The 26,527-nt window shown below is 36.2% G+C and overlaps 1 protein-coding gene across 1 annotated transcript in view; it reads right to left on the bottom strand.

Annotated features, from left to right (window-relative positions):
• The window catches only part of XPR1 (xenotropic and polytropic retrovirus receptor 1), a 208,427-nt gene that overhangs the window by 51,488 nt on the left and 130,412 nt on the right, over positions 1 to 26,527 (bottom strand). The window contains exons 4-9 of the mRNA XM_018060672.1: positions 19,517 to 19,740; positions 13,383 to 13,532; positions 13,042 to 13,125; positions 10,595 to 10,676; positions 2,310 to 2,500; positions 1,965 to 2,144 (exon numbers count right to left, since the gene is read on the bottom strand). Of these exons, the coding sequence (XP_017916161.1) occupies positions 1,965 to 2,144; positions 2,310 to 2,500; positions 10,595 to 10,676; positions 13,042 to 13,125; positions 13,383 to 13,532; positions 19,517 to 19,740 (911 nt within the window). The remainder of the gene's footprint in view (positions 1 to 1,964; positions 2,145 to 2,309; positions 2,501 to 10,594; positions 10,677 to 13,041; positions 13,126 to 13,382; positions 13,533 to 19,516; positions 19,741 to 26,527) is intronic.

Genomic DNA, 26,527 nt, shown 5'->3' with positions numbered 1-26,527 from the left:
CTATAAATAATATTTTTTACTATTTACAATTATTACAAATACAACAAACAACAATGCTTCTTTCTGTATGTCACTGCTTCTGACAGTATATTTTACTATTCTCTTATTTCTTCTTCTAATATTACTGCCAACCTATTCCATCAACAAGTTCTCATTTATTAACACACAACAGATGCACAGATAAATATCTACTCAATGGGGAATCATTCTGCTAATAAGAATAACTGATCATGCATGAATCATAGCAGCTTCCTATTTAAACAAAGAAGGATGCACTGGGGAAATGCTCACTTAGCACATAATGTACACAACTGTACAATTTTGTTATTGTAATGATGCAATCATATTAACACCTGAATTTTCTAAGTCTTCCAAATCTCATCTGAGATAACTTTATAGAGATTTCATAATAATTTAGGAAGGAAAAATAGGTGTTTATAATTTTGAAGTTATTTTCTTGTAACCAGAAGAATATTGCATTTTTATGAAAATAACACAAAATCCAGAAATAAAATGACAACCTCAAAATAAGAAAGGTAATGTAATATTGTTGTAGTAACTGGAAATGATTTATTTTTAGCACAAATTTCAAAAGAGAAAAAAAAAGGGCCCAAATTTTTGTCTTAAAAAAAGTTCTCTAAAAAGCATGTTTTCCTAGATGATGACAAAACACATTAAAGGGGATGAGGATATGACTTATTACACACCTCAACAGCTAAGTCCCACACTCAGAATACAAACTTAAAATTAGGCCCAGTGGTGCTATACTTAAAGGGAATGATTTGCTATTTAGTTATTTATATTCAATAAAGTTTGTGGAAAAGAGGGAGACTCTTCATTGGTGATATACAAATAAATACAAATAAATGAACAATCAACTGGGGAGAAGAGAAATCAAGATCTGGGTCATTTTCTTTTCCATATTGCTATAAATACTTACTTACATTGGAACACAGGTTGCTTTTAATTTGTTTAGTGCTTACTATGTTTTTTTAAGAGAAAGGTTATATTTTATATCTTTAGATTTAAAAAATTTAGTTAATGCTATATGCAAAGAGTATATTGCTAAGTACAACAACAAAAATTCTGCTAATGCTAAGGGGCATACAAAAGGAAAAAGAAATAAAAATTATAGTTTTCAAGGCAGTATTACAAGGTTAAAAAAAAAAGTGAGACAGTAATTGGGAACTTTGAAAGTTTGTGGAAACTGGTCAATTACTAATTTTCACTCTACTATTAGCTGTATTTTATAATCTATGAAATAATTATATTAAAACATTCTCAACTGATTTTCAAAACAGAGATGGTTAAATTTGAGAGTAAGCAGGAGTTCCTTTCTAGGGCAATCTTTACAATATCCCAAAATGTATAATATAGCTACCATTTTTGCAGGAAATTTCATATCCTAATGCTAAGACTGCTTGATTTTGAGATTAAGAAATAGGCAAAATGGAATTTAAAAAGTTAATCTCTCAAACTAAACTTGGAGATCTAACAAGATAATCCTACTGCTTTTAGAGACCCAATACTTCACAAAATAAAAATATTTGACTACTTATGGTAATTTAACAGGTATATAATAGCTTAACCACCTTAAAAAAAGGAATCAAAGTTCTGTATGTTATCACAGTTGATTAAATAATCTGTATAGTAATTAATTATGAATTATTATCACTTTCCAAAATCACTAATATCTCGACACTACTCCATTATGGAGGAAAAAAAAATGCATGAGTGCTTTTCTTGGGGCCACTGTAGTGCACAACATCAAGTGTACTGCACAACATCAAGTGTATCAGTTACACTGTGTTCTTTGCTCCTGGAGCTGGGCTACCACTCATTTAAACTACAATGTGAACATGTCTTCTAAAGTTGGGCAATACAGGAGTTTTGTTTTCATTCTGGAGAAAGAAAGAAAAGATCAATATATCACTCTACAAATGATACAAAATTTCTGGACTTACCAGCAGTTTAAGCAGCCAAAACCGGGATTTATAATAGAAAGTTTTGGTGGGGTTGATGAGAAAGAAAACCATAAATCCATAAAGGGCAAGTGGGTACACATATGTGGGGATGACACTAATTGGAGCAAAGAAGCATGCCAGAAGGCTCAGGCACCACAATATCCCAAGGAATCCAGCAATCTGATAAAGGATGGGAAAGACAAAAACAAAGAATATTATTTTTATTTTTATCATTACATAGAAAATCTTTAATAAAACAAAGATAAGAAAAATGGTTTAATTATTATCAACAATCCCCTTCAAATAGAAAATAGAGTTTAGTATTATTATATCTGGTTTGATTACCTCAAAGAGATGCTGATGAGACAAATTGCTTCTTGGATTAAGTTCAAAGATGAGCACATGATTTACTCCAGCCTGTCTCCAACCATACGTGTTGATGCCCAGTAGAAAAAGGAATTCAATCAGAAGAAAGCCACCCCGATAGATTCTTATCAAGGGCCATATATTTCTACCTGTTTCAAGTTTAAATATAGCTGAAAGAATATCAATTAACTGGTTAGTCAGGAAATCTGCAACATGTCCTTTAACTGTCTTTTCTCTTCTCAATGATATAGCCCTGGCAGAGGAATTTTTAATATTCAAAATGTGATCCTAGGTTATTTCAAGAGCCTGATAAATTTGCTTAAAGGTTCTTCTCTTCATTTTACTCTGCAAAATTCTAACAGAATAATTTTTCAGAAAATTTGACTTTCAGCCTTAGAACCATCAGCTCAGCCAAGAATTTCTGGCATGACAAAACTTCTTTGGCTTTGGTTTGGCCATCATTGAGCTGGATATAGTAATATCTACCTCAGAGTTACTATGAAAATTATAAGAAACAGTATACAAGAAAGCAATGTGAAAGACGAAATATCATATAAATGACAACAATATTTATAGAATGTTTATTTACTACATCCTAAGGATTGTACCTTAACATATAATAACAATTTATCTAATCTTCACAATGTCTCTGTGAGTTAAAAACTATTATCTCCATTTGATTGACAAGGAAACTACAGCACAGAGAAGTTAAATAATTTGCTCAGGGTTAACAAGCTAGTATACAGCAGTGCCAGGATTTTAACTCAGTTTTGCTCCAAAGCCCAAACTCTTAAATTACTACATTCAACTGTCCATATGCCCATACAAATGTTCAGTATCACTACTATCCTATAGCTCTCCAATAATTATAATGTTCAAACATGAGCCTCACGATTCAAGTTCCTCACAATCTGATCTCCAACTCACTTCTCCCAAACTTATCCCATAATGCCCCTAAATTAATTCTTATCACCTGATAAATTTTATTTTGTTTGAACAAATTCACTTTTCATATCTACTTAAGTTGTTCCCTGTACTTGAAACGGCCTTGTTCCTTCTTTTGACCAATTCTATTTCTACATTATTTAAAAGTCAGATTCTCATCTGTTCATAAATTGACTGAATCAATATGTTTCACTTTGAGCCTATGTGCCAAAAATTTCAATTTGGCAACCAATTTCTCAATTTTCCAAATAACTATGAAATTTACTCTTAGTACTCACTTGAAATTTTATACTTGGAGTCAAATACTGTAGATCAGATTTCAGTCCTAAATTTACTAGGGCATATTTAATTTTTCTAACTCTCAGTTTCCTTGTTGGTCAATGGGGGAGAATATCTATTCTCATCAGTTTGTAAAGAAGATTAAATTTGGACAACATAAATGGCTAAAACAATGTTTGGCCCATTATGAATATTCAGTATGTATCAGTTTCTTTTTCCTTTTACGTGATGAAAATTGATGTTTTCATTAATTTGACAAATGTTTATGGGGTGCCCATTATGTATGACACAATTCTAAAACCTGGAGATTCAATAATGAGCAACAGACAAAATAACTGTCTTCAGGAAAGTTCTATTCTGTATAATATCAGATAAGAATTTTGAAGAAAAAAGTAAAGGGATAGACTATTAGCTGTATTTTAGGTAGGGTGGTTAGAAGATGATATTTGCAGGAATCTTAAGGAAACAGAGACTGGTTTGTGTGAAGGAAATAGAGACTGACTCATGTGAAGGAAATAAAGCCTAACTTGTGTGAGTATTTGGAGGAACGGAGGCTCCAAGTACAGGGAAGGACAAAGAACCCTAAGATATGTATAAGCCTCATGTAGTCCAGGAACAGGAAGAAGACCAGGGCCACTACGACTAGAATGAATGAGAGGTAAAGTGGCAAAAAGTTACCTAAAGGCATATGAGGTAGGATTTGCTGTACTTTGTCAAGATTTAAGCTTTTACTCAGATGTATGAAGCCAATGAAAGGTTTTGCATATAAGTGATACAACCAGACTAATAATTTTAAAGGGCTACTCTGTCATGTGAAGAACAGATTGCAAAGGAATAAGTATGCTAACAAGAAGATTAGTTAGGTGGTTAAAAAAATTTTTTTGATGTGTATATAGTTTTATATACTGATTCCCAAGCTAAGAACGCATATACATTACAATATTCAGGAAACAAAAATAAGTACAAATCCCAAAGAATACACAGTTAAACTACTAGAATTAATAAATGCAGCAATATTGCAGTCTACAAGATCAACACACAAAATTCAGTTGCCCTTACATACACCAGCAATGAACAATCAAATAAAATTAAGAAAATAATTTCAATTACAAGAGCAAACAAAAGAATAAAACATCAAGGAATAAATCTAACCAAGGAGGTGAAAGACTTGGACACTGAAAACTACAAAACACTGCTGAAAGAAATCCCATATTCATGGACTGGAAGATGCGATACTGTTCAAATGGCAATGTTATTCAAACTACTTTACAGATTCAATACAATCTATATCAAAATTCTAATGGCTCTTTTTTTCTTTCAGTACCCAAATTCATACGGAATTATAAGAGGTCCCCAGATAACAGCCAAAACAATACTGAATAAAAAAGGTGGAGGACTCACAATTCACAATTTCAAATTTTACTCCCAAATAGTACTGGTGTAAACATAGACATACAGACAAATGAAATACAGTGAGAGCTCAGAAAAAAAATTTATACATCTATGGTTGATTGATTTTCAACAAGAGAGCCAAGACTATTCAATGAAAAAGAATATTCTCTTCAACAAATAGTACAGAGACAATTGGTTATTCACCAACTGGTTATTCACATGCAAAAGAATGAAGTTGACCCCATTTTTCCAGCATGTACAAAAATTAGTTCAAAGTGGATGAATGGGCTAAATATAAGAGCTAAAACCATAGAACTCGTATTAGAAAATATATGGATAAACTTGTAGAACTTTGGTTGGATCCAGCAATGGCTTCTTAGATACGACATCAAAAGCATGAGTAGTAACACAACATCAAAAACAGATAAACTGGACTTCATCAAAATTATAAAGTTTGTATATCAAAGGACATTATCAAGAAAAGAAAAAGATAATCTAAAAAGTGGGAGAAAATACTTGCAAATTATGTATGTGATAAGGGTCTAGTATCCAGAATATATAAAGAACTCGAGCAAATTAGCAATAAGAAGACAACTCAATTAAAAAATGGACAAAGGACTTGGACAGATATTTTTCCAAAGAAAATATACAAACAGCCAATAAGCACATGAAAAGATGTTCAATATCATTAGTCATTGAAAGTGAAAGAAACAGTTAGCTGCTCAGTTGTGTCTGACTCTTTATGACCCCATGGTCTGTAGCCTACCACGCTCCTCTGTCCATGGAATCCTCCAGGCAAGAATACTGGAGTGGGTAGCCACTACCTTCTCCAGGGGCTCTTTCTGACTCAGGGAATCAAACTTGGGTCTCCTGCATTGCAGTCAAGACTCTTTATTGTCTGAGCTACCAAAATGACTTGAACAGACATTTTTCCAAAGAAAATACATAAACAGACAAAAACACATGAAAAGATGCTTAATATCATTAGTCATTAGAAAAATGCAAATCAAAACCATGTAAGTATACTACTTCAAACCCTCTAGGATGGCTATAATTAAAAATTAAAAAAAAAAAAACAAACAGGAAATTCCCAAGTATTGATGAGAATGGAGAAAACAGAATCCTCATAAATCGCTCGTGCAAACAGAAAATGGTGGAGCCTCTGTAGAAAATAATTTGGTGGCACCTCAGAAGGTTAAAAAGCATTATCATGTAATTAAGCAATTCCACTCCTAGATATATATTCAAAAAATTGAAAACTGGTTCAAACAAATCCATGTATATACGTGTTCAAAGCAGCAAAATTCACATTAGCCAAAAAGAAGAAACAACACAGTATAGCATATACTAAATTCAGTTTTGGTAGATACTGCCAAGCAGTTCTCCAAAGTACTATACCCATTTCCATTCAGTCACTTTAATATCTTCATGGTATTCCACTGTATAGGAATAATGTCATATATATTTTTTTAAACAGTTCCTGATAGACATCTGAGACATTCTTAGAATTTTGCTGTTATAAACAAAATGGCAATGAATACCCTCCTTTCATACACGTCTTTGCACTCAGGTACATGTATGTTTACGAGATAAACTTATAGGGATAATATGTTTAATCAAACTGATTGTATTATAAATTTTTTATATATACTGCCAAATTTCTAAAGAGACTGCAACAATTAATACTCTTACCACTAGTATGAAAGTGCTTGCTATTTCACACTCATACGCACTTAAAAAATTCTTTTTTATTGGAGCATAGTTGACATAAAACGTTGTGTTACTTTCTTCTATACAGCAAAGCAAATCAGTCATACGTATATTCATTCTTTTTTAGATTCTTTTCTCATATAGGTTACTAGAGAGTATTGAATAGAGTTCCTTGTGCTATACAGTAGGTCTTTATTAGTTATCTATTTTATATAATAGTAGTGTGTATATGTCAATCTCAATTTTCCAATTTATCCTTCTCTCCCATCCGCCCCAGTAACCATAAGATTGTTTTTCACATGTATAACTCTTTTCCTGTTTCATAAATAACTTTGTTTATACAATTTTTTTAGACTCCACATATAAGTGGTATCATACGATATTTGTCCTTCTTTGTCTGACTTACTTCACTCAGTATGACAGTCTCTAGGTCCATCCCTGTTGCTGCAAATGGCATTATTTCATTCTTTTTTATGGCTGAGTAATATTGAAAAGCAGAGACATTACTTTGCCAACAAAGATCCGTCTAGTCAAGGCTATGGTTTTTCCAGTGGTCAGGAATGGATGTGAGACTTGGACTGTGAAGAAAGCTGAGCACCGACCGAAGAATTGATGCTTTTGAACTGTGGTGTTGGAGAAGACCCTTGAGAGTCTCTTGGACTGCAAGGAGATCCAACCAGTCCATTCTAAAGGGGAACAGCCCTGGGTGTTCTTTGGAAGGAATGATGCTAAAGCTGAAACTCCAGTACTTTGGCCACCTCATGCGAAGAGTTGACTCATTGGAAAAGACTCTGATGCTGGGAGGGATTGGGGGCAGGAGGAAAAGGGGCCAACAGAGGATGAGATGGCTGGATGGCATCACCAACTTGATGGACATTGAGTTTGAGTGAACTCTGGGAGTGGGTGATGGACAGGGAGGCCTGGCGTGCTGCGATTCATGGGGTCACAAAGAGTTGGACACAACTGAGCGACTGAACTGAACTGAACTGAATATTCCATTGTATATATGTACCACATCTTCTTTACCCATTCCTCTGTCAATGAACATTTAGGCTGCTTCCATGTCTTGGCTATTGTAAATAGTGCTGCAACAAACACTGAGGTACATGTACCTTTTTGAATTATGGTTTTCTCCAGGTTTATGCCCAGGAGTGGGACTACTAGGTCATATGGTAGCTCTATTTTTAGTTTTTAAGCAACTTCCATACTGTTCTCCATAGTGGTTTACCAATTTACATTCCCACCAACAGTGTAGAAGGTTTCCCTCATGTACTTTTAATGGTTAAACTCTTAACTCTGTTCAACCAAAAAGTGAAATGTGACATATTATTATATCAATTAAGTACAGGTTACTAGGAAACTACAAGAAAAAGTTAAAAAAAATCTGAGCAGGTAACTTTTCATCTTCATAACACTATCTGGAATATGTGAGTTTCAGACAAATTATTAAATATTAGGTCATGTCCCCTTGAGGAACTACAGCAATTATGCACACTATTTTTTTATGTCAGTGTTTGAAAAAAGAATCATGCTTGTACATGCATTACTACTGCTGAGTTTCTCTCTCAATTCTCAACTCTGTTATCTTTTAAGCAACCGCTGGGAGATAAATAAGGATTGACAGCTGGCTTTAACTGTATTTATCTCACAGGCACACAAAGATTAAACAAAGAAGGGTTCTGAGGGGAGAGAACATAAATGTACAATACTAAATGCATAAAGCACACATTAGAAAACAAGTCAGACTTGTCTCACAAGAACACAGGCTACGTATATGAAAGAAAACAAACCCCCAACGTGTCCCTGAATTTAGGAAAGCGTTTCAATTCATTCACATAAAAAGAATGAAGTTTATTTATCTATTCTTATGTCTTATTAACACCATGCTTAACACCATGCTCATCTTGGAAAGGAAAGAAAAAATTTCACACACAGATGAATAAGCTTTTTCCTACAGAAAGGACACTTCCATCTCATATGACGTATCATATTGATACAGTACTTCATACCTATAAATGCTTTCTTATACCTCTTAGCTGATGTCTATGAACTGGTTTCAAGGTATCTTTTCATTTGTATCATCTAATACTCTTTTTCACCTTAGGTGAATTTACCACTTCTCTCCTTCAAAACTTATTCCCTCCTCTTATGTTTCACCCTCTAAAACAGCCAACTACATCTCTGCTCATCTGTCTCTTTCTGTTGGAATGCCTTTTATTCCATCAATACCCAGGATAAATACCATTTCTTTCATAAAGTCTTCCCTGAAGCTCTCATTTGAAAGTAATCACTTGTTCCCTTGACCTGTTTAGAAAATACTTTCTATTTTGTAGTGTATTATTATTGTTTTAATGTCTCAATCTCCCTTATGTAACAATAAGCTTCATGAGGAAAGTAATTCTCTTATTTATCTTAAGACTCAAGGTAGCAAGCCTAGTCATAGATATACAAAATTTACTTGTTGAATGAATTTTAATACAACACTGTAAATTTAAGGTATTAAACTCATTTAACAAGTGAAGAAATTGCTTCGGAGAACTTAAGTGATGTCCTTAAAGCCAATTAACAAATTAATAATTAACAAATAGTTGAGCTGGGACTGTAACCCAGGCAAGGCCTTTGAAAATAAGTCCGTGTGTTTTCCATAACAGTTAGCTTGATAATCAATCTAGGACTAAGTTCTTTTTTATTGTAGCATTTCCATACAGTCTATGTAAGTAATCTGCATTCATCCCTAAAGATACAGAACTAGATTTAACCTGCACTGAAAAAAAAAAAAAGCCACAAAAAGACACTGGTAACTATAAGAAGGCAAGAGTGGTTGCATAGAGACAAGCTCAGAAGGTTGCTGCAGTATACTGAACAAATGGTTGTTTAGACAAGGATGGTACTGGTGGGGGTGGACAGATTCAGAACTTTTTTGAGGACAGGGTGACAGGATTTGGTGATGGATTGGAGATGAGTATGGGGGAAAAGGTTAAAGGTTTTTGGCTTGAGAAACTGGTGACAGGTGATGCTATATGGAAGAGAAAGCATATTTAGTCATTAAAAAAATTAGACATCTAAGTAGCCAATGAGATATCATGTCAGAGGAAAAAGTATATAAACTTGGGAGTTATTAGCATACAGATGATATTTTAGCCATAGGCTTGAATAAGATCACCTAGCTAGAAAATGCATGTAGAAAGAGAAGGAGTTGAACATTAAACCCAGCGGTACTCCCCAAAATTTAAATGCCAAAAGTAAAGAATAACTAGCAAAAGAGACTGGGAAAAAACTGCCAGTGAAGTTTAATAAGAAAACCAGTTGTTTGTGGTTTCCCAACAAAATCAACTGAAGAAAAGGTTTCAAGGAGTGATCTACAATGTCAAATGCTGCTGAGAGGTAAGCCAAATTCTGCTGGGTGGTTCACTAAGGTTATGCCTTCCTTGTTGTATCATTTCTTGACATTGGGAATGCACTTGTGTCCATCAATTCCTCCTACCTCTATAATTTTTAAATTCTATAGAATATTATATAACCAAGTTTCTTAAAATCATATGCAAAGTAATTGTAAATAGGTTCTAGAAGTGATACGAAAGAGTCTCCAGAAAGCAAAGTTAATGAGCTTATTTAGTGTATAAATTTTGTAATATTTATTTGCTCTTATCTGTGATCAAGGGACCTGAGGTTCCTGATAACTGAACCCTGAAAATGATGGAGAAAAGTCATAAACTAGCAATGTTTAAAGGGGTAACTACATCCAAAAGGAAAAATGAGCCAAAATAACCAACCAACACCCACTCCTCCATCATTTATACAAAAAAAAAGACTTAAACCTGACAGATTTCTCCTTCAGTAGTAGCTTTGGCAGTTGGGTGGTAGCCTTGTTAAGAGGGACAAAATATGACATAAGCAGATCAGTAAGAATAATTTAATTCAAAATTTAAACTACTCACCGGCAAGCACAAGGGTAATATTCAATACAATGAATATTCCACAAAATAGGCCAACTCTAAAAGTAGTCCATGCTGGTGCAGGCTGTACAGAGGGAAATGGCATTTTGAGTACAGGGCAAAATACTGAATACATTAAACATATAGTATAATAAAATTAGTACTACAGGCCTCAAAGTCCTACAGAGAAAACAGAAATATTTTATGATGGGAATTTTCAAAAATCTGAGCTGGAGAATCATCATTATCCAGTAATATCAGAACTGAGCTGAGTTGCCTGTTTATTTTACAGAAATATGTGTCACTAAATAAAGAAAATTAAGATCTAAAACATCAAATTATATAAACACTGAGTTTCCTCACAAAAAAGATTTTAGTGTAATTTCATTTTTACAATGCATACATCTTTAAATTTAGGAAGTCAGTATTATTACTCAATTAGAGTTCACATATTTGGTACTATATAATTAGAGGCAATGGTAAAAATAAGAATACTCATTTCTAAGTATTTACAGTATTAAACCAGAGTAACTTCAAGTGAATTTGTAAATATATACCAGAGATTCTCAACTGAATGGCATTTCAGAATATCATTTCATAAGTAAAAGTGAAGTTGCTCAGTTGCGTCAGATTCTCGGTGACCTCACAGACTGTAGCCTACCAGATTCCACCGTCCATGGGATTTTCCCGGCAAGAATACTGGAGTGGGTTGCCATTTCCTTCTCCAGGAGATCTTCCCGACCCAGGGACTGAACCCTGTCTCCCACATTGTAGGCAGATGCTTTACCGTCTGAGCCACCAGGGAAGTCTCATTTTTTGGCATAAGAAAGCTAATTCCTCTAGCACCGTTTGTTGAAAGGACGATCCTCTCTCCAGTTAAGTGCCTTTGCATCTTCATTGACAATTATTGTTCATATATTTATTGGTCTATTTTTGGACTCTTATTTCTATTCCATTAATCTATTTGCCTGTCCTGACACTAGTAACACACTGTCCTGATTACTGTAGCTTTAGTATTGATATCACGTAGTGTTAATCCTTCAACTTAAGTTGTTCCAAAGTTGTCTTGGCTCTTCTTGGTCCTTTGTAGTATCATATAAATTTTTAAATTTGCTTAGTAGTTATTTTTAAAAAGGTCTGTTGAGATTTTGAGTTTGTTTGTGATGTATCTATGAATCAACTTAGGAAGAAGTAATATTTTTAAAATACTTGGTTTTCTAATTTCTCTCACATCTGTCTTAATTTTTCTCCAGCATGTTTCAGTTTTCAATATAAAAGTCTTGCACAGCTTCTGTCAGATTTATCCCCCAATATTTATATATTGATCTTATAATCATCAACCTTGCTAATAAACTCACTAATTAGTACATGTAGCTGTTCTATAGATCCACTGGATTTTCTATAAAGGTCCTCATGTCATCGGCAAAACACAAAAACAAAACAATCCACCAGTTTTACTTCTCTTTCTCATCTAATTGTCTTTAATTTCTTTTGCTCACCATACGGCACTAGCCCTAACCTCCAGAACAATGCTAAATAGAACTGGCAAGAATGAATACATTTTTTGTTCCCAGTTAGGGAGAAAGCATTCAATGTTTCACATTAAGTATGATATCAGTTTTAGGTTTTCCATAAACACCTTTAACAGGGATGAAGAGGCTCTTTTTATTATTGATTTCCATCCCATTCTGGTCAGAAAACACACTTTCTATGATTTAAATTCTTTTAAATTTATTAGGATTTAGTTTATGACACAAAAGGTGACACGTAAAGTGTTTTTTTGGTATAACTGCTATGTAGATATCATTTAACAGATGCTTTTTTATGCATAATTATTGCATTTTGGATGAAAGTATGTAGTAGCCCAGAAGATCTTGACCCCCCCACTTTCATATCATCTAATAAATATCTCATCTTAAATTATTTGCTTAGATGAAGTTAGCATGTCAGAATAAACAAGAGCAGTAGTACAGGGTAAGAAGAGAAAGGTCAGAAGACACTACAATTTATTATGAAGTGAAATCTGGCATCTGATTTTTTAAAATGAGAATAACAGTAGTAATAAGTACTCACAAACTTTGGGTGAAACATTTTTTAAAGTAATGACACCAGTATATTTTATCACCTAACAGACTACGTGTGTGTGTGTGCACACGCGCATGTGCATACACACATGCTCAGTCAGGTCCAACTCTTTGGAGCCCCATGGACCAGAGCCCGACAGGCTACTCTGTCCATGGAATTTTCCAGGCAAGAATACTGGAGTGGGTTGCCACTTCCTACTCCAGGGGATCTTCCTGACCCAGGGAGTGAACACTGGTCTCTTGCTTCTCCTGCATTGGTAAGTGGATTCTCTATCACTAGCGCCACCTGGGAAGCCCCCTAACAGACTGCGTTGATTATTAAATAGGTCACATGAACCAGCTGAACAACTGCAAACAAATACTAACCTGAGCAGCTCCCAAAGGGGGAACACGTAAACGCTTCATAGCTTTTTGTCTGTCACCATCTTCAAGTTCATTGGTCACTACAGCCTAAAAGACACATTGTTAAATATTTATGCAGGTTATACTAAACTTGAGTAATGCATCAATAATTCTGAACCATTTATATAAATATATATGGTATTCTGATATACTCTTGGTGAATATATACTGAATAAAGCAAAAGAAAAAATCATGAGTAAGAATATATGTATTTAAAGCAACTAACAACAAAAGGAGAATAAAAATGAGGAATTACTTCATTTAAAATAAGACTTTCATGTTATCGAAAAGGAAGATGACTGTACCTCAGTTTCAGAGATGAGCTGGTTGATTTTCTTGCATGTATAAAATGGGGCTACTTCTACATGAGCCACTCGCCAATCTGCTCCACGAGATGTTTCCAGGATCTTGTCATGCTTTTTAAGGATTTTTCGGAACCCTGTAAAATTCAGATTCTACAGAAAGAAATGAGAAACACTACTATAATTTCCACGACTACAAGAAAAATTAAAAACAATAAGCACTTTGCACTGACTGAGATGAATGAAGATTGAGCACCAAGGGAAATGGCAATGCTTTTATAAAAGCATTTATTATAAAAAGATAAGACTCTTCCTTCCTTTTTTATTTATTCATTTCGAGGTTGTATGCTATTAGTAATACAAAGAAACTCTAGATTATGAATCCTATTATTTTTATTTCATGTAAATTAATGGAAGTCCTAAATTCAGAACTGTGGTGTTGGAGAAGACTCTTGAGAGTCCCTTGGACTGCAAGGAGATCCAACCAGTCTGTTCTAAAGGAGATCAGCCCTGGCTGTTCTTTGGAAGGAATGATTCTAAAAATGAAACTCCAGTACTTTGGCCACCTCATGTGAAGAGTTGACTCACTGGAAAAGACTCTGATGCTGGGAGGGATTGGGGGCAGGAGGAGAAGGGGCCGACAGAGGATGAGATGGCTGGATGGCATCACCGACTCGATGGACGTGAGTTTGAATGAACTCTGGGAGTTGGTGATGGACAGGGAGGCCTGGCATACTGTGATTGATGGGGTCGCAAAGACTCAGACACGACTGAGCTACTGAGCTGAACTGAACTGAAATTTAAAACTTCTTCATCTCCATTTTCCTATGTACAACTCTTCAAAATAGCTAATATATATTATTTTGCTTCTTTGATCAAAAAAATATATTCAGAAAATATTCTGGGTATGGTAAGAGAAACCCAAGTAAGATGGTAGGTGTTGCAAGAGGGCATCAGAGGGCAGACACACTGAAACCATACTCACAGAAAACTAGTTAATCTAATCACACTAGGGCCACAGCCTTGTCTAACTCAATGAAACCAAGCCATGCCTGTGGGGCAACCCAAGGCTGGCGGGTCATGGTGGAGAGGTCTGACAGAATGTGGTCCACTGGAGAAGGGAATGGCAAGCCACTTCAGTATTCTTGCCTTGAGAACCCCATGAACAATATGAAAAGGCAAAATGATAGGATACCAAAACAGGAACTCCCCAGGTCATTAGGTGTCCAATATGCTACTGGAGATCAGTGGAGAAATAACTCCAGAAAGAATGAAGGGATGGAGCCAAAGCAAAAACAATACCCAGTTGTGGATGTGACTGGTGATAGAAGCAAGATCTGATGCTGTAAAGAGCAATATTGCATAGGAACCTGGAATATCAGGTCCATGAATCAAGGCAAATTGGAAGTGGTCAAACAAGAGACAGCAAGGGTGAACGTTGACATTCTAGGAATCAGCAAACTAAAATGGACTGGAATGGGTGAATTTAACTCAGATGACCATTATATCTACTACTGCGGGCAGGAATCCCTCAGAAGACATGGAGTAGCCATCATGGTCAACAAAAGAGTCCGAAATGCAGTACTTGGATGCAATCTCAAAAACGACAGAATGATATCTGTTCGTCTCCAAGGCAAACCATTCAATATCTCAGTTATCCAAGTCTATGCCCCAACCAGTAACACTGAAGAAACTGAAGTTGAATGGTTTTATGAAGACCTACAAGACCTTTTAGAACTAACACCCGAAAGAGATATCCTTTTCATTATAGGGGACTGGAATGCAAAAGTAGGAAGTCAAGAAACATCTGGAGTAACAGGCAGAAATGCAGAATGAAGCAGGGCAAAGACTAATAGAGTTTTGCCAAGAAAATGCACTGGTCATAGCAAACACCCTCTTCCAACAACACAAGAGAAGACTCTACACATGGACATCACCAGATGCTCAACACCAAAATCAGATTGATTATATTCTTTGCAACCAAAGATGGAGAAGCTCTATAAAGTCAACAAAAACAAGACCGGGAGCTGAATGTGGCTCAGATCATGAACTCCTTATTACCAAATTCAGACGCAAATTGAAGAAAGTAGGGAAAACCGCTAGACCATTCAGGTATGACCTAAATCAAATCCCTTATGATTATACAGTGGAAGTGAGAAACAGATTTAAGGGCCTAGATCTGATAGATAGAGTGCCTGATGAACTATGGAATGAGGTTCGTGACACTGTGCAGGACTCAGGGATCAAGACCATCCGCATGGAAAAGAAATGTAAAGAAGAGAAATGGCTGTCGGGGGAGGACTTACAAATAGCTGTGAAAAGAAGAGAGGCGAAAAGCAAAGGAGAAAAGGAAAGATATAAGCGTCCGAATGCAGAGTTCCAAAGAATAGCAAGGAGAGATAAGAAAGCCTTCTTCAGCGATCAATGCAAAGAAATAGAGGAAAACAACAGAATGGGAAAGACTAGAGACCTCTTCAAGAAAATCAGAGATACCAAGGGAACATTTCATGCAAAGATGGGCTTGATAAAGGACCGAAATGCAGAAATGGTCTGGACCTAACAGAAGCAGACGATATTAAGAAGAGGTGGCAAGAATACACGGAAGAACTGCACAAAAAAGATCTTCACGACCCAGATAATCATGATGATGTGATCACTAATCTAGAGCCAGACATCGTGGAATGTGAAGTCAAGTGGGCCTTAGAAAGCATCACTACAAACAAAGCAAGAGGAGGTGGTGGAATTCCAGTTGAGCTGTTTCAAATCCTGAAAGATGATGCTGTGAAAGTGCTGCACTCAATATGCCAGCAAATTTGGAAAACTCAGCAGTGGCCACAGGACTGGAAAAGGTCAGTTTTTATTCCAATGCCAAAGAATGCTCAAACTACTGCACAACTGCACTCATCTCACATGCTAGTAAAGTAAGGCTCAAAATTCTCCAAGCCAGGCTTCAGCAATACGTGAACCGTGAACTCCCTGATGTTCAAACTGGTTTTAGAAAAGGCAGAGGAACCAGAGATCAAATTGCCAACATCCGCTGGATCATGGAAAAAGCAAGAGAGTTCCAGAAAAACATCTATTTCTGCTTTAGTGACTATGCCAAAGCCTTTGCATGTGTGGATCACAAAAAACTGTGGAAAATTCTGAAAGAGATGGGAATATCAGACCACCTAACCTGCCTCTTGAGAAATCTCTATGCAGGTCAGGAAGCAACAGTTAGAACTGGACATGGAACAACAGACTGGTTCCAAATAGGAAAAGGAGTACGTCAAGGCTATATATTGTCACCCTGCTTATTTAACTTATATGCAGAATACATCATAAGAAACACTGGACTGGAAGAAACACAAGCTGGAATCAAGATTGCCAGGAGAAATATCAATAACCTCAGATATGCAGATGACACCATCCTTATGGCAGAAAGTGAACAGGAGCTAAAAAGCCTCTTGATGAGAGTGAAAGAGGAGAGTGAAAAAGTTGGCTTAAAGCTCAACATTCAGAAAACGAAGATCATGGCATCTGGTCCCATCACTTCATGGGAAATAATGGGGAAATAGTAGAAACAGTGTCGGACTTTATTTTGTTGGGCTCCGAAATCACTGCAGATGGTGACTGCAGCCATGAAATTAAAAGACGCTTACTCCTTGCAAGAAAAGTTATGACCAACCTAGATAGTATATTCAAAAGCAGAGACATTACTTTGCCAACACAGGTCCGTCTAGTCAAGGCTATGGTTTTTCCTGTGGTCATGTATGGATGTGAGAGTTGGACTGTGAAGAAGGCTCAGCGCTGAAGAATTGATGCTTTTGAACTGTGGTGTTGGAGAAGACTCTTGAGAGTCCCTTGGACTGCAAGGAGATCCAACCAGTCCATTCTGAAGGAGATCAACCCTGGGATTTCTTTGGAAGGAATGATGCTAAAGCTGAAGCTCCAGTACTTTGGCCACCTCATGAGAAGAGTTGACTCATTGGAAAAGACTCTGATGCTGGGAGGGATTGGGGGCAGGAGGATAAGGGGACGACTGAGGATGAGATGGCTGGATGGCATCACGGACTCAATGGACGTGAGTCTGAGTGAACTCTGGGAGATGGTGATGGACAGGGAGGCCTGGGGTGCTGCGATTCATGCGGTCACAAAGAGTCGGAGACGACTGAGCGACTGAACTGACTGATATCATGAACTGAATACATTTATTAGTTTTTTGCTTTTTAAAGGACTGGTATAGCGATTCATCTCCCCCCTACTCTGCAAACATGTACAAACAAGCATGGAAAATGGCCTATCATCTGCGTCTCTTAACTTTTATTTTGCTGTCATACATTCTGTTTGGGGATGGGTGTGCAAAGAGCCAGTGGAAAAGAAGTGGTCATATTTATAGGGTTTTGCTGATAATGGGTAGGAACTTGTACTTTTCTTCCATTTCAACAACATTAAAATACTATACCTTTCTATATTTTCAAATTCTATTGTTCTTTGATCAACAGACAAAAAAGCATAAAATTGTGGATTTGCAAATTTCTTTAAAACACATCTCCCAAATTTCCTCATCATATAATCCCATCAGTGAAACAAAACAAAACAAAACAGAGCAGTCACTCTAAATTAGGTTTTGCATGCTTGCTGGTTTGTTAATACTTGTTTTTCATACTTTAACAGATCATTTTAAACTCCCCTTGGTGAGGATATCCTATGATTACAATACATTTTCCTTTCTCCTCATTTGCAAAATAAATGTATTCTTATAGTATGCTAAGTCACTTCAGTCGTGTCCGACTCTGTGGTACCCCATAGACGGCAGCCCACCAGGCTCCCCCATCACTGGGGTTCTCCAGGCAAGAACACCAGAGTGGGTTGCCATTTCCTTCTCCAACGCATGACAGTGAAAATGAAAGTGAAGTCACTCAGTTGTGTCCGACTCTTAGCGACCCCATGAACTATAGCCTACCAGGTCCTCCGTTCATGGGATTTTCCAGCCAAGAGTACTGGAGTGGGGTGCCATTGCCTTCTCATTTCTTACAGTATAGATAATCTCAAAGGATAAAAGATAGATAAGCACTTTTATAAACAATTATTTTTCCAGAAGCTTTTTAAAATAATGACCCAAAACAAAAACTTATGGCAAAATTAATAAAAGAAAATTTAGTAAGAGTACTTCCCTGTAACAGTAAGCATAATTAATAAAATATGAAATGTTAAAGAAAGTAGAATTATGAAAGGGAAAGATGGAAATAAATACATGCATTAAGGACTTAACATTACTGCAGACATGACACTACAATTACATTTTAAAATTCCAATATTTATCCATGGTAATATTTTTATTATATAATCTTTAGTTTTTATATAGTGATGATCTTAACTAGACTAGAAGTAATAGTGACAAGAACAAAATGGAAATACAACAGCATGTAAGGTCTCTTTAAAGATTTGGGAGATGCTTTTGCCTATTTAAATATTTATTATTGAACAAATAATCTGTTTTTCAATATGTTCTTTACAGATTTAACTATATGAACAAATTTATAAAGAATTACAAATGAATAAATGCCATGCATTTCTGTAAGTTAGTATACATAGCAGTTCAACTTTTCAGACTGGGTTTTAAAAATTTCTTTTGCAAGTTTTTTTTTTTTAAATAGTCATATTGCAGATAATAAAACTGAAAGGGCTATTAGTGGCAAGTTGAAAAGTCAGTATCTTTTACATTATTTGTGTTAGTTGCAGGAAAGTTAACTGTCCAGTTGCTTTTGTGGAAATTTTGCTATAGGTGGGGGTATAAATGTTCTTACGTAGCTAGCAGTGATTGGGTAGATATATGTCTATTTCTTACTTCTACTCACTACTTAGAGATGCTTCTAAAAATAGGTAGCAGACTATTACTCTTTGAGTCAAGGGTTACTCCTGAATACTGTATAAAAAGGTGTGGGAAAAATGATCTTCAAAAACCTAAGTCTTATTAACATTATTTTATTATTTTATTTTAAGAATAAATGAAATTCCAATAAGAATTGAAAGAATAACATGCCAAGAATTTCCCTTTTTGGAATGACACATTAGTATAGCTCAAGGTAATTCTGTTTATTATAATTTCTCAATCATTTAAAGGTTCTAATCCTCCATGGTAAGAACTGAAGTACCTGATAGTTCTGCAGCAGGATAAGACTGAGGTAGAACTCGCTGAAGGCCAGTTTAAGGTCTTTAATATTCCTATGTTGGACACGTTCCTCGTGGGACAGGTGGAAGACTGGCTTTCTGCGTTGTCGCAGTGTGGTAACACCAGTGCTTTCTTTCTGCGCATCCAGTGATGATTGAAGCTCATTCTGAAGGGTAGCAAACCTGCGTTGAGCCTCTGCGAGCTTTTCTATAAGGAATAAAACAGCACTGTCAGATCAAGATAAAAAAACTCGTAAAAGTTCTCACTGACTTCTGAATTTTTACTAATTAGTTTCCCTAAAATTTCTAGGGAAAAAATACTGCATTCTAATAGTTAGAAAGAGATAGGAAAAACATGTTTTAGTGTAATGGCCTCCTTTCATTCTAGCCCACTCTTTACCCCCTGCAAAACCTCAAGTGTACTCTTTCTTTTTAAGAGCTTCTAAGAGTGAGACCACAAAATGGTATAAGCTGCTTTGTAAATCTGGAAAACAGTTTCAGTTCAGTTCAGTCGCTCAGTCGTGTTTGACTCTTTGCGACCCCATGAATCACAGCACGCCAGGCCCCCTGTCCATCACCAACTCCTGGAGTTTACTCAAACTTACGTCCATCGAGTTGGTGATGCCATCCAGCCATCTCATCCTCTGCCCCATCCATCCCTTCTCCTCCTGCCCCCAATCCCTCCCAGCATCAGAGTCTTTTCCAATGAGTCAACTCTTCACACGAGGTGGCCAAAGTATCGGAGTTTCAGCTTTAGCATCAGTCCTTCCAATGAACACCCAGGACTGATCTCCTTTAGAATGGACTGGTTGGATCTCCTTGCAGTCCAAGGGGGTCAAAAAGTTAAAACATAGAGTTATCTTAAGATCCAGCAATGCCACTCTTAGTATATACCCAGGAAAACTGAAAATATACATGCACACAAAAGCTTGTACATATACACAAACTGGTATTCATAATAATCAAAAAGTGGAAACAATCCAAATGTCCTCTAACTGGTGAATGGTAAGAAAAATTTGGTATATAGATACAATGGAGTATTTGTTCAGCCATAAAGAATAAATTATTGCCATTTGCAGCGACATGAATGAACTGAGAGATTATTATAGCAAGTGAAGTAAATCAGACAGAAAGGCAGCCAAAACATAATCTAGGAATCAGCAGGTGGAAGTAGGAGTAGCTCCTTTCTCTATTATATGAAATATCAATAACCTCAGATACACAGATGATACCACCCTTACAGAAGAAAGCAAAAAAGAACTAGAGAGCCTCTTGATGAGTGACTGAACTGAATTTTTGCTTCCCAACCTGCAACTTGAGTTCTGCCTATTGGTTAGTTCTCAAAGGGAAATTCTTCTTTCACAGGAGCACAACAATGGTTCTAATGAATTGGAAGCTGAGACTTCCATCTGGCCATTTTGGGCTCATGATACCACCGAACCAGAAAGCAAAGGTGTTTACTGGTTAAAGTGTTTCTGACTACAAAGGGGAACAGGTAACACAATAGTAACAAGGAGGATTGTGTCTGCAACCCAGGAGACTCTCTGGAACACATCCTAGGACTTTAATGATCAATAATAAAAGTTACTGAAAACTAAGGCAAAAAAAGACAGAATTACTGAGGATTCAGCCCCTTTAAGAATTAAAGTCTGGGTTATCCCACCCAGTAAAGAAGCCTCACCAGCTAAGACACTGGCTGAGGACAAAGGAAATATGGAATGGGTAGTGGAAAGAGAAAATCATCGATATCAAATCCCACTTCTTGACCTTCTTGTTCTGCCTTTTACATGTCTTGAATAGTCCTCTCTCTCTCTTTGCATTACATTCTGAGTAACTACTTCAGCTCTATCTTCCAGTTTATAAATTCTCTCTTAAAGTCTACCCAATTCATAGTGTAAGCAATTTTATTATCATTTAAAAATTTCTAATTGATTATTTTTAAAAGTCAATTTTCATAGTTTCTACTCTGCTCATGGTTTTGATACACTCTTTTATGTCTATAGCCATATTAAGTATATGCTTTATTTTGCATCTGAAAATTTTCATATTCTATGTATCCTTTCACTGCTAAACTGTATTTCACCATATGGATATACCACATTTTCTTTAAATATTCATCAGTTTGTGGACATGCGGATTGTTTTTAAGTCTTTTTAGGTCTTCCCTGGTGGCTCAGACAGTAAAGCATCTGCCTACAATGCAGGAGACCCGGGTTCAATTCCTGGGTCGGGAAGACCTCCTGGAGAAGGAAATGGCAACCGACTCCAGTATTCTTGCCTGGAAAATCCCATGGACAGAGGAGCCTGGTAGGCTACAGTCCATGGTGTTGCAGAGTCAGACATGACTGAGTAACTTCACTTTAAGTCTTTTTACTATATAAATTATGCTGCTGTTAAGATTCACATACAAGTTTTCTGTGAACTATCATCTTCATCTTTGCAAACGTGGGCTCAATCCATGTTTGTTGCATGAATGAATGGATATGTAGGAAAAAAGTTCTCTCTACTAATTCAAGTTCCTACACAGACATAAGGAAAAATAAAAACTTCAAGGGTTATTTTGTTACTTTAAACTAGTGATTCTCTTTCTCAAGGACAAGACTATCTAGAAGAGCATATGCGGGAGAATGCCTAGGTGGGAGTGTGGAGGGTAAAGCATCTGCAATTTGAAGAAAAATCAATATTACTACAGTTACGGGGTGAGAGCTCTAAACTTACCCAAAGGGGCACAGGTTTTAAAAGGATGAGAAACACTGCTTTTTTGACACCAAGTGTCCAAGTCTATTTTGTAATGATATCACCGTTTTCTAGACTCAGACCTCCAAAAAGCTTCAAAGTGTGAAAGTCGCTCAGTCACGGCCAACTCTTTGCTACCCAATGGACTGTAAGCTTGCTGGGCTCCTCTGTCCATGGAATTCTACAGGCCAGAATACCAGAGTGGGTAGCCGTTCCCTTCTCCAGGGGATCTTCCCAACCCAGGGATTGAACCCAGGTGCATTACAAGTGGATTCTTTACCATCTGAGCCACCAGGGAAGCCCAAGAACACTAGAGTAGGTAGCTTATCCCTTCTCCAGGAGATCTTCCCAACCCAGGAATCGAACCAGGGTCTCCTGCATTGTAGGCAGATTCTTTACCAGCTGAGCTAACCCAATGGAATAGCACAGAATCTAGGAAAAAGTATCACATATGCATATAAAATATATTTGGTTTATCAACCGTTATAAAAACTAAAAGTGAATATTCCTAAGCAATTTTATAAATACTGATGAAAACTGTCTATTTTGGCAATAAATTCCAATTTCTATTCATGCCAGTGAACCAAGTCACACTCTGAATAAGAACAAATTACTATTAAATCTGCTTATTCCATAACCTCTCATATAATAAAGTATTTGATAAAAATTTCCAATAACCATTCAAGAACTTTCAAAGTGCCTGAATCCCCTCAAAGAGCTAAAAAAAGGTTATCAAGATCTATTTTAGTTTTAGTGAGATTTGTATACATATTTTTTACTTTTAGAAAAGTTGTTTTAGAAATACAAGGCATCTTCAAAATAGCAAAGCTATTATGTTGTTATGCAATTGAAGAATAATTCTTGATTAAATAAAATAAATATCTTAGAACACTTTTATCATTTGTTTGTCTTTCAATATTATCATCTTGCAGATTCAATTTATGGATTTTACTGTTACCTGAGATACAAAGTAAGTTTATGAGAATGCTGACCCATTGCAGGTGATTCAGGTAATCTTATTACATTACATGCAATTTTTGCACTGCTTTTACATGGAATTCTTACGACCTGAAATTCTTACAACCTCATATACTTAAGGCTAAAACCTCTATGTGTGAAAATAATAACCTATTCTTCCATTCTTTTCTGTCTAATCAATAGCACTAATTTTTTTACAACTTCAGCCTCAGCAGACTGTTATCCTCCTTACCCCCAAATATGTTATGGACTTTAATGCATTATGCATCTGGATAGGTTTTTTCCCTTTTCTTGGAACACTGTACACCAATTTTTCTCACAAAGCCATTCCCAAACACACTTCGCCAAAAGGATTCGGCAAATGCCCACCCATTTTCAAAGACCAAATTTAAATGTTTCCGTTTATGCATCTTCATGTTCATTTCCATAGAACTTTGTAAAACTCTATAATAACAAGCATCATAAAGTTTAAAAGATAAAATTAGTAAAGAAATATATTAGATGTACTCTGATATTTTCTATTCTACTATATTCTCTTGCTGTTTTTCAGTCACTAAGTCATGTCCAACTCTTTGCAACCCCATCAACTGCAGCATGCCAGGCCTCCCTGTCATTCACTATCTCCCCACGTTTGCTTAAACTCATGTCCACTGAGTCAGTGATGTTATCTAGCCATCTCATCCTCTGCTGCCCCTTCTCCTCTTGCCCTCAATCTATAATCCTGTTCATATTTTTAAAAAATGCTTGTGATGACCCCACAGCGGTCACCAGTTATTGGGTTGCAAGCTACAACTGTTTAAAAGAACACTAATTTAGATGACAGTCTGCTTTTTTGTGAAGATTCAATCCTGAAACTATTTTACCCATGACTGGGCATTCCCCATGCTTTCAGTCTTAGAAAGAAACAAAAAGAAAAGCAAGGAAGGAAGGAAGAGTACAGAAAGAAGAAAAGAGAAAGAAAAGGTCAGTTAGGGTTGTATCTCTCTGCTCACATGAATGAGCAGCCCTATATCCTTTTGATAATGTAAGTCAATTACTTCCACAGCAGAGTACTTCCTGCCCTTGACTGCTGATTTGTGGGCATATGGAATAAGAAATAACTGGACACTTAATATTAATTGACTATCACTTAAATCAAAAAATAAACTCTTTTGAGGCCTAACTTAAATAGAATTAAATGCACATGTATTAAGTATATGGCTTGATGAGTTTTGACTCATCACCACTATAGTCAAGAAATAGAATATTTCATGCCAGAAAGTTTCCTCATATCCATTTGGTTTCAATTACTGACCACCCCACCCCGCATCCCAACTAGGAAACTCCTTATTTTCTGCCATTACGTGCCTAAAGGTAAGCACTGTCTTTTCTAGAACTTAATGTAAGTGAAATGATATAATGTATAGTCTTTGGTGTTTGGCTTCTTTTGCTCTGCAGGACATTTATTTTGGGGCTTTTTGTTTTGTACCGGGGTACAGTTGATTAGCAAACAATGTTGTGATAGTTGCAGGTGAATGGGGAAGGGACCCAGTCATACATGTACATTATCCATTCTCTCCCAAATTCCCCTCCCATCCAGACTGTCACACAGTGTTGAGCAGAGTTTCCTGTGCTATACAGAAGGTCCTTGTTGGTTACTGATTTTAAACAGAGCCTTCTCTAAGTCTGTGAACATTTTTAAGAGCCTCTATATTGCTGTATGTTCTAGTAACGTGTTGCTTTTTGCTGCTGAGAAGTATTCCATTGTAAGGATAAACTATATGTTCAACCATTTACTTGCTGATTAATATTTGGTTGTTTCTAGTTTGACCTATGATAAATAAAGCTGCTGTGAACACTTAAAAAAATAAAATAAATTATTCCAACCAATTAAAAGGACTTCCCATAATGAAAGAAACAGATACAGTCTAAGACTCTTTCAAATGTAGGCACACGAAAATACTCCTTAGAAGCCAAGTATTTTGAATGAAGGGAGAAAGCAAATTGGTTCAAGAAGAGAAATTTGTGACACGAAGTAACTAGTACTCCCAATGGAAAAGAACAGTACTGGTCGTCATTAAAAAAAAAAAGTTTCTAGCACTACAATCTTCAGTTTGTATTGACTGATACCATTTTCAGTAATAGAAAACAGCTGGAAGACTTCTAGGTCAGGGATAAACAAAAATGTTATCATCAAAAGGACACCTTTAAAAAATTTCCCTCTCTTCCCATGGCCTTCAAATATTGAAGATTGAATCTGTAACTCTAAAAAAAACTTCTATCTTATTAGCTAAAAATATGTAATAAGAAATAAAAAATTTACATTAGGTTTTCTGAAATATTGACAACAGTTTCTGACTGTTTACAGGTGAAACCCTAGAGGGCTGAGAACCACTTTGCTCATTTTACAGGTACATATGCAGATGCATAGGAAGGTTACATACATCTTTAAAAAAATAATAAAGTTCAAAAATCCAAAAAACAATTTGTAGGTGATAGACTTGGTATGAAAATAAGCATCTATATTTTAGTAGTATTCATATCTTTCATTGGTTTGACTTTTATAGCATTTTGGGGGAGTACTTCAAGGTTTCAGCCAATGCTGTGCTCAGTGGTGTCCAACTCTTTGTGACCCCATGTGACCCCATCAGGCTCCTCTGCCCATGGGGTTATCCTGGCAAGAATACTGGAGTGGGTTGCCATTTCCTCCTCCAAGGATTACTCCTGGCCCAGGGATCAAACCTGCATCTCCTGCGGTTCCTGCCTTGACAGGCAGATTTCTTTACCACTGAACCACCTGGGAAGCCTTCAATCAATGCTAGATCTCACTTTAAAAACAACCATTTTTAGCTGACCATAAAATAACTTGTGAGATGTGACTGGGTAGCGGTAGGGTTTAAAAGATGAATTCATTCCTGTATCATCTATAGTTTTTCATGTGCCCTAATATCTGAGGTTTGCAGTCTACAAGACAATCTGCCATGGAGAAGGTAGCTAAATAAGGAGAAAAGTGATACCATCTAGGATAAGTGCCAAACTCTATTTCTGTCAGTCATGTCTTCATATTACCCATTACTTCCTGACCTGGCAAAAACTCAGTCTGAAGACTATCAATCTGTACCTACTGCTTAATGACATCAAGAGACATGCTTCAATGGCTCTCTGCCAATACACACAGAGATAGGAAGTTATTAAATCATAGCTCCCAAATTTTTAATAGTAGAAAGCCCAAAATGATCTTTGAAAAGTAACCAAGTCTAAGATATCATTTTTCAAACTGAGGGTTGTAACCCAAAACGCGAT

This window comes from Capra hircus, chromosome 16 (genome assembly GCF_001704415.2).
Source record: "Capra hircus breed San Clemente chromosome 16, ASM170441v1, whole genome shotgun sequence".
In the NCBI taxonomy this organism is placed as follows: domain Eukaryota; kingdom Metazoa; phylum Chordata; class Mammalia; order Artiodactyla; family Bovidae; genus Capra; species Capra hircus.
The sequence above is the reverse complement of the archived record's forward strand: the minus strand, read 5'-3'. Positions and strand labels throughout refer to the sequence as shown.